Below are 9,581 nucleotides of genomic sequence, written 5' to 3'. Positions count from 1 at the left end.
ACAGTCGTAGTTAATAGAGATGCCTGATGTAGTTAAGGGTGCATTTATGTATCATTCTACAAGCACATGTTATTCTTGTTGACCGTAGATTTACAGAAAGTGTGAAATTATCTTGCATTGATAATATTGTTCCCAAGTTAATGTCATGGCTAGCCAGGAAGTGAACGACCAAGACCAAGTGAAGCAGCTTGAGGAACAGATTAAAGAACACACTTCAGCCTTAGAGTCAGTAGACGATCCCGCAGAAAGAGAGCGAATCTTGAAGGAAGTCAAAGTCAAGCAGGAGCAACTCCTCCAACTCAGCAAGCCCTCCGATGGCAAAAGAAGGAAAAGCAGCAGAGCAAAGCAGCCCACGGCCAAGATGGCAGAGCTTCAAGAATTAGAGAAAGCTAAAAAGCAAGCAAAATTGAAGAAAGCTTTCGCCCAAAAGTATGAGTCGTGGAAGGAATGCTGTAAGGCTGCAAGACGGCAGTTGAAGGGTTATTGCACGAGCCACACGCTGACTGAAATCTCTATCCGGCATTTCCTGATGACGAAGAGAGCATACTGCTCGAAACGTCGAGTACCACTGGTTCTTTTCAGAACCGCAAATACTCACAAAAGAGATACATGTACGTCCATGGTGCTACCGCAAACACTACTACTTTAATAATGAACAGGAAGTTTCACATGATCTGTGAGTGTTCAATGTCAGGAAACTGTTAAGATAAGAAATACTACATGCACTGATTGCTCAGAGCAACAGTTGGGAAAAACAAAGAGGACCTGCGTTAAAACTGCCACTGTTTCTGCCAAACCTGTAACCTTCCATACTCCACATCAGCATGCAGAAGCTAGCTGTCAGCTTGTCAGTGACTGACTTGGCTTGGTAAACTTCCCCTGTACAAACACCCTGGGCACACACAGTCCCTCCTTCTTGTTGACTGTTTCTCTTAGGACATACTCGCTGCTTGCGACCTCAAAACCAGCTTCTGTGAACAACTTGCTCAGATGCTCTAGAAAGAAATGTAACAGCAGAGCAGGTGACTGATACAATGAAGCTTTCTAAAGTGCAAAACATCACACCAATTGAAAAATTTGACAGCTACGCAAACTGCCAGTTCCCTTTCCAACTCAACAGACACCAACAACTTCAGGAACTGTACATTCTCTCAACTTGTGTACATTTAACTCTTGCTTTCTCAACTGGGTTGTATAAGCTCTTCTCACAGTGTCTATTATCAGACCTGCCAACCTAGCCATACTCCTTCCTGAGGTCAGGCATTACCACACAATAGATTAAAAGGTGTGTAAATGAGCCTTCACTTCATTTAAAATGTTAATCTATTGTGTGGTAATGCCTGACCTCAGGAAAGAGTACGGCATGTTGGCAGGTCTGTATTATTCATATTATTCGTATGTGAAAGTTTGCAAAAGTACCAATTTATCACACTTGATTAGGTTCAGATGTGAAATTTTTTTAAACACTTAATGAATTATTCTTTTGCTTTTGTATCAAGGCCTACCTACGGTAGGTTTACCAGCCACTAGTGGGCAAAAGTACAAAGAGCGGACCCTATATGTGATTGTAAGGTCTTAAGTATCAAATTAAAGCAATGATGCTGTCCACTTTGTAAATATGGCCTCTATGTCCCCCAAAAAATTAAGTGCTGGGTCCGGCTAATTGTTGAGATAATATCAGTCCACTAAAATACAGGTTTCCTGGCTTATTTCATAAAAAATATTGTCCCATTCAACACGTGGTCCATTCAAATTGTTTTAGAATACATCCCAAAGTGTCCTTCAATGTTTTCACCTCTGCAGTCACTTGTTAAATAAAATTGATGCATCTTCAAAGAATCCTTTTTTTTTCACTCCAATTGGCTTGAAGCCTTGAGAAGATGACAATAACCAATCAGCAAACAGTTTCAAAATGCTTCCCTGCAAATTCAGGTCTTTGGCATAACATGCTTCCTGATTTGTATATCAACATGGATTTTATCAACATATGAACATGGATTTTACAAGAAAGAAAACAAAAAAAGACTGGTGAATAAATTTTTTATGTTAAAATGATAACCCTTTGGTTTTCTTTGGCATTGCTACCTGATTCTTATTTGCATACATACGTGTATCTATGAAGGTGGATTTTCCAAGAAAGAAAAACAGGAAAAATGTAAATAAAGCCATAGCAACTTCTACTTCTGCCTTTTAAACTTTCACTTGGAATGATCAGAATTAAGGACTGAAATTAAGAAAAATGGATGGATGGTACCTGAACACACAATCACAAGAAAAGCCTCTGCATTGGTTTCAACTAAATTCAATTAAAGACAGCCTACATATGTTAAATAGAAATTCTGTAAATCAAGATGATTACAGAGTTTTCATATCATTAAAGAGCATTTATAATGAAAAATGCCCAGCAACTACTCAAGTCGTACTGCATCTGAATTGAACATTTTAAAGTCCCAACCAGAGTTACTCTAAATTATGTAACATCGCAAAGGTTGAAAATCCTTTCTGCTTTGATGAATCTGCATTTGACAGCATTAATTAGTAATGCCAGCAGAAATTTAAATTGTGACTGATAAAAAATAGAGAATTGAGTGCCTTTAAACATGTTAAACAAAATATGACAATAAACACATATGAAAACTGAAACAGTGAAAAACAACCCCAGTATGAATAAAATTGAAAAGGGACATTAATTTAAACGTGCTGATTAAAATAAATGCTGTTTTGCTGAAATTGGCCAGAAAACCTCTTTGTCAAATGTAATTTACACTTAACATGAACTTCAATCACCACTGAAGAATAATTTCCATTTTACTGACTGACACTTAAGCACCACTTTGAAATGTTGGCATGAATGTCTCTTTTCCAAGAAATTAAAATTTATTTCAGATTTAGCAACCTTTAATTCTGTTTCGGCAACATCAATAAGTTGCTGTTTCAAAGCATACAAACCTTCAGTGAAGTAGTAAGCCCTTGTGCCATCTTGCCGTACATAGAAGTTTTCTCCTAGTTTATGACCTTTGCTGAATCGTAGCATGGCATGGTCATATAACCCGTAATCTCTGAACAACACACATCCACCTGGTTTGAGCACCTGTTCAAAGAAGAAAGAGAATCCAAGTTACTGCAGAGGAGGTATTCTAACGTGGAAGGTCTTACGCTATCAGGAACTTAAAATCTGAATTGTTCATCAACTAATCATTAGCCTTTTGTCAAAGCCTTCTCGGCTGTGTTTATGTGTAACTGCAAAGCGGCTGGACCGGAGACCAGCCACGAGACCTTTCCAACTTGTCAGGAATTTCTTATGGTTTCTTTATGTTTTTGACTTTTGCTACCCCTACCCCATTGGGGTAGCAAAAATCCCAACCAATCATAAGTGAGGGGGTCAGCATACATTAACCTATTATGCAAATTGAAAGATGGCGAGCGTGTCAAGTGTGTCGGCGGCCGTGAGTGCAGGTCAATTGTCTAAGCAGTATTTGGACAGTTCTTTAGAATATGCTGCTGGAAAACTTCACCTTGCCGAGTTTAAACCGTTGCAGTGTTAGGCTATTGAAGAATCTGTACGCGGGCGTGACGTTTTCGTCTTTACCAACGGGATATGGTAAGACTCAGCTCCATCTTTTAAGCACTGCCATTTTGCTTTGACCATTCGGCCTTGATGACCTGCTACTTGCTAGTGTTACTCCAACGTCAGCACCACCCCCCACCAACAAGCATCATAGTTGTCATCTCACCGCTTATTGCCCTCATGAAAAACCAGATGGGAACATTGCGTAAGCTTTGGAGTTGATGCCGTTTATTTCAGAGACTCATCTACTTCAACTATTTACATGAAATTTATGAATAATGCATATCAGAAAGCTTATGAATAATTCACCACAAAAACCTCAAAATCAAGTTGGAAAAGGCCTCGTGGCTGCGCCACTCGCCTGGTCTCCTGTCCAGTGACTTTGCAGTTACACACACACACAGCCATGAAGACCTTGACAAAAGACTAACTGATCACTGGCCCATGGCAAATTTTAAGACAACATCTTAGGAAAATCCAGGTAACAATACATGTATTTTGGGATATCCTCCCCAAAAAACAATTAACAAATAGAGCAAAAATGCATTCAACATGAAGAAGGTAAAAAGATGACACTTATTTACCAGTACATTTTAAAAAGTATGTCTTAAAAGTTTTTTGGTCAACTTTTAGTATCAAATACAAGACATTTTTAATTGTTGGTATTACAGTACGACAGTCCGTGCTGCTCACCTCATAGACATTTTTCAATGCTAATGGCATCTTTTCCGGATGAATTGCTGACAAAACAAATAACATGGTGACGATGTCCAAGTGGCACTCTGGGATACTTTCTCGTAACGAATCAGCAGTTAAATCACACTGAAAGACACAAATCCTGCTGGGGTCATAGGCAGGATTCTCCTAAATAAGAAAAGGAAAATTAGTGGAGTATGATGACCAAGGCAGAATCACATGAAACTTTCCAAATTACGGTACACGTACATGTACATTTGTATATACATTTAGCTGTTAGCATTTTGCTCAAGCAAAGACGTCAATGGAAAGAGGCACAAGTATTAAACCTTAAGCCGTCATGTTCTTTCACCATGTACTTCAATGAAGACTGTGCATACAGGTACCACATAGAGCCACTTGCTTTTAAATGTTACCACCATTAAAACCTGCAGCATTTTCAATCCTTGTCCCGTATAATAAATGCATTAGTTATGCTATCTCGTGAGTTTCTCAAGACAGCAACAAGAGGACTTTGAACCGTAAAATCGCCACCCACATGTACAACGTACATGTACATGTAATTTACAATGTACCTGTACATGTAACCCCCCTCTGATACAAATAGGGTTGTGTCTATGCCATGTTCGCATTGCACTTTTTTGGCAAAATTCACTGTGACTATATTGCAAATTGGACAAAGTTAAATCCAGTGCAGACAGCCGGTAAAGTGGCATAATTGTCAAGTGTCAAATGTTGGCTGTGAGCTTTACCTAATTATGTTTTACTGGGCTATGGGGCAGTGGAAGAATTGCATTGTCAGGGTTACATGACAGAATAGGCCAGGACAGATGGCTGCAATATTTGTAAAACTTGTACAGTATGTTGATCACATACATGGGTCAAGGCATAACCATATAATCTCTATCATCTCACACACGCACCTATACAACGTAACAACGTACAAAAATATTGAAAAATTCCCGCTTCCCGGAAGCCACATCCAGTGTCAGATTATAAGGTCAATTGGAATAGACCCTCATAAGATCCTGAGAAGACACACCACTGCAGACTATCCATGAGTTGTAGTAATTCATGTGCATATGCACAGAAGAATAACCACAATGGAATGTTAACAAGTGCTCACGGCAACTTTCCACAATTTCTAGTCCAATGCAAACGAGACTAAAATGCTTTTCAGTCTGTAGTTACAGTTCATCAAGCACAGTAAATGTCTCAAACAGACTAAATTCAAATGTAGCACAAAACCTGGATTAAAATACATGATTACGGCACAAAGTTCCCCTCCTAACGGATCTGCCATGGACAAAAACGGTAAGTTCCAAGACAAGTCAACTACCTTGACAAATTGCACAGCTCTGGGTGAGAAATCGCAGGCATAAACAAACAGCTGTCTGTTCTCTTCCAGCAGTGGATAGATGGCATTGCCGACTCCACATCCCACTTCCAGTAAGAACCTCTGGCCTGGCCTGCTGCCATCCTACACGCAAAATGAAACATCAAAATGCAGGAAAGCAGTACTCTACGATGGTCTGGTGAAGACCACCATACAAAAAATGCTGAGCAAATAATCAACGGGGGGGGGCTTTGATCAAATGGGCAGGGGGACACACTACCTGATAGACCACAACCTCAAGGGTATTTCTAAATTAACATCAAGGAGATTAGTAAGATTTGAAGCTTTGCATGGTGGAAGTTACATAAGATCTAGGCTGGCAGGTACACCATGGAATCAATTTCTTTTTGGAAGAGATTAACACTCACTGGTTCTTCTAAGAACCACACATCGTCAAATCAGTGATTAATTCCATGGTGTACCCACAAGCCTACATGTAGATCTCGCCCAGGAGATTATATTTGCTCATGTACAGTGTACTCCCATAATATCAAAACAATATAACAATAAAATCAGAAGTATAAAGTGGCAGTGCCACACTACATGTAGTAACAAAAACAGAGGCTGGAACAACAATCAAATACCATAAGACTGTGAAACCACTCTGCATACATGTATAACACAGGCTAAGAACTACCTCAAGAAGATCACTGCTTGGTTAAAAAAAGGACAGGGGAGTCAGAGGCACTAGCAGACAAATACAATGTAAGTAGGGGGTTTACTACTAGGAGGAGGGATACAAACTCTGAAAATAAGTAAGTTTCAATACGGGCGATTCACAATAGTGTGCCTCCAAGAGTTTACAATGCGTTGGCCAATCACAACGCGTGAAATTTGTTGATCCTTTCCAAACGTGCATTTGGTCAATAAATTTTGCGCACAGTGATTGTACAATACGTTGCAAACTCTTGGAGGCGCACTGTTGTGAAACGCCCGTATTCCTTCATACCTACCAGTACATGTACAGTACATACATGTACACTGTACACCCAGAGATAAGCAGCATCAACAAATGTGAAAGTCTTCACTTTACACATATTGACAGAGGCAAACGCAGAATAATAATTTACAATAAAAGTAGGTACAGGCAGCCTGGATAAAGACTGAAAGGATCATGCAGTACTGGTCATTTGGAGCCTATGACAAACTATTGCAGCTCAGCCAAAAAAAGTTGGGATGTACATTAAACTCATAAGACTTCACTGTATGCATCTCACTGAACTCCTGGAATAAAGTTCATGAATGATGCACAGATGTGGCGCAAAGCATGGAAGTGCAACCTCCATGGTGCAAAGTAATGAGTATGGTGTCTTTCACATAACATATGCCAACTGAACCAGGCAAAAATAAACCAAGAAAACTACACACCACCACCCACTGCTATGCCCAAGTTGCCAATCCACATCCCAGTGGGCTTCCCAGTTGGACAATAACTAACATGCAGTGTGCCTGAACAAAGTCAGTAGCAATAAGAACTGAAAGTATGGAACAAGAAACTGACCAGTATCTGTCCAGGTAGTAAGACCTGAAGACATGTGTACATGTACGCTACCAATGGGATCTGTATTGTATTACAACAGCCACAATAGGACTCGTACTACAAAACGACTAGCCTTCTTTCCAAACAATGGCATAGTCAGGCTCTTCTCAGAGGGAGATAAGAGGAAAGGGTAAGAGTTCCCACAGTGGGGGGAGGGGAAAGAGTTCCCACAGTAAGGCCACCTGCCCCTCCCCGGCTACATGGTCAGGCTATAATCAGAAGGGAGGAACAAGAGTTTCCGTTTGTCCCCTTGCCTCCCCACCCTCAGCCCTGTTTTAAAGATGAAACTGATGAAATCCCATTACGAGTATGTCCCCATACTAGACATTAAAGCTACAGCTCAGAGAGTAACCAACTCAAACCTTGTTACACTATGCATATAGTTTTCATGTTTGGAGGTCCAATGAAAAGTGAATCCCACATACTGGAGAACCACCAACACAGGGCTGTACTTGTAACTCAGTACAATACCAGTGCATAATAGGAGTAGGTTATTGCAGGGTACAAAAACGATTTTCTTTATTTTCTTTAATCCTGATTAAAAGTAAATTACAGTTGGTCCCCTGATGGAATGCTAACCTTTGACTCCAGCTCTGCCAGTTCACAAAATTCTCTGGTTGTCCAGTGTCTGTCCTTGAAGAAGTTGGTGGAGTTCCTCTTGTAGAAGAGGTCCCAGTTCTTGCGAGCTTCTCGCTCAAGCTTTGCTTGTTTGTAGTCTGACACCAGCATGTTATCAGCATTCAGTTTTGTCCACTCTTCAACCGTCAGCTGGCGACACCTATGGCCTTTTTCTTGATCAGAGGGTGAAATGCTTGGATCAGCACTTCCAGCTGCTGCATTTTCTGTCTCTAGAATGTTCATTTCTTACTGGAAATGTAAGAATAATTTCTGTTTGAATCTGTCACTTCTAAGTACGTAGGAAACTCAGCAGGAATTGTGCAAAGAACAGAAAGCAAGGCAAATTAAAAAAGAATTTTGACAGTTTTGTTCATGTGGGACTGAGATACATGAAATTTTGAATGGCTATAAAAGCGTGGAGCCAGATGAAAATTACTTGTACTAACATTTTAAAGTCGACTTCAACCCTAAACAAGCCAGGTTATTTTGGCCCATCTCACAGCTGGGAGGGGATTCCCCCAATTACTCAGCTGTGCCTTTGCTCAATTTTTTTTTTACTTGGCTTTCACGTAAAGACATTCCTTAGGCCTATCATTACAAATGTTAAGTTTGAACTCAATCACGGGTATGGTTTTGTTGGTAGAGTCTTTGAAGTTCAAGGCTACATGCGTGGCAGCCTGTGTGTACTGAGCACCACAGTGGAAAAAGTATACATTTTTGGCTGACCCGTCTTGGACAAATGCTCATTGCACAAGAACAGAATGGCCTATTTTCACAAAACTGGTGTCAACTGAGTTACTCTAAAAACTCCTAAGAGCTTAAAACCTGAAAAAAATGCACTGTGGCAATATCAGGAAAACTGTTGAGGGGGACAGTCCCCCCCCCAGCTCTTTTAGGGTTAAAACAGTCCCTGCAAATGTTCAGTTGCTGCGCCAGCTCAAAAGCAAAGCTTTTTCCAAGTACATCATACATGTACATGCTATAGTGTTTTCCCTGCTAAATTTTTTTAATTTTTGTTTTGAAGCGCACAATGAACTGATTAAAATGTGTCTAAAAATATGAAAAAAATTCTTACAAACTCTTAGTTGAGTATGTAAATAGAGGTAAAGTGGGGTTTTGTAGGAGTTGTTCCACTGTGTAATGTTACATGTACCAAACCGTAAACATGGTAGACTTGAATTTTAGTTTTTATCCTTCAGACCATAGAGCAAGGACAGAGAAACTTACTCGCTAGCCCTATCAAAAGCTTATAGGCCTAATTTGTGAGTACACTCCAGTGCTGTAGTGTGGAGGTTTATCACCGTAGCTAGGCCGATATGGCCGATGCTGATCAATGCTGGTGATGATCAAGCCTCTACACAAACGCCAGGCTAAGGTGCTCAGCTCAGTCAGGCCTACTGGCAGTACTGCATGCTGTAATGTGCTTGATAAGTTGATTGCCCAGACTGACCTTGATTGACCTGGAATACTCAGACAACACACGTTGAAAAAACGTTACGCCTACTGATAGTCCATGTTAACACGTATTAGTAAGTGAAGCATCGCGACTACCGGTACCGGCCTCAGTTATGACTGTCTCTGTGTTGGAAACCACATGGACCGATGCGACGGCCCACGAGCGCCGCCATTTTTAAAAAGCCAGTCTATGCAAATAATTACTACTTATTATTTTTCTTTCTTTTTTTAATTTAGTATTACATTGTAGATACTCAATGTATATAAAAAGTGTAGTAAAATAAAACTTACTTTTTTCCACAGCTTTT

General features: G+C 40.2%; 1 protein-coding gene across 2 annotated transcripts; it reads right to left on the bottom strand.

Moving 5' to 3' along the window:
* Positions 1-626: 626 nt before the first annotated feature.
* mettl6 (methyltransferase like 6) lies at positions 627-9,459 on the bottom strand. Of its 2 annotated transcripts, none has more exons than XM_022244244.2 (6): positions 9,046-9,459; positions 7,780-8,067; positions 5,604-5,744; positions 4,262-4,432; positions 2,950-3,091; positions 627-995 (listed from the first exon to the last, which is right to left on the bottom strand). In XM_022244244.2, the coding sequence occupies exons 2-6, from the start codon at positions 8,059-8,061 to the stop codon at positions 841-843; spliced, it is 891 nt and encodes a 296-aa protein (XP_022099936.2). In that variant the 5' UTR covers positions 8,062-8,067; positions 9,046-9,459; the 3' UTR covers positions 627-840. The 2 variants fall into 2 exon arrangements, with proteins under 2 accessions (XP_022099936.2, XP_022099937.2); XM_022244245.2 differs by having other exon boundaries at positions 9,269-9,459.
* Positions 9,460-9,581: the final 122 nt, after the last annotated feature.

Source organism: Acanthaster planci, linkage group LG17 (genome assembly GCF_054643075.1).
Source record: "Acanthaster planci isolate LZ-2023a linkage group LG17, COTS_SCS, whole genome shotgun sequence".
In the NCBI taxonomy this organism is placed as follows: domain Eukaryota; kingdom Metazoa; phylum Echinodermata; class Asteroidea; order Valvatida; family Acanthasteridae; genus Acanthaster; species Acanthaster planci.
This window is presented reverse-complemented; position numbering and strand designations above follow the sequence as displayed.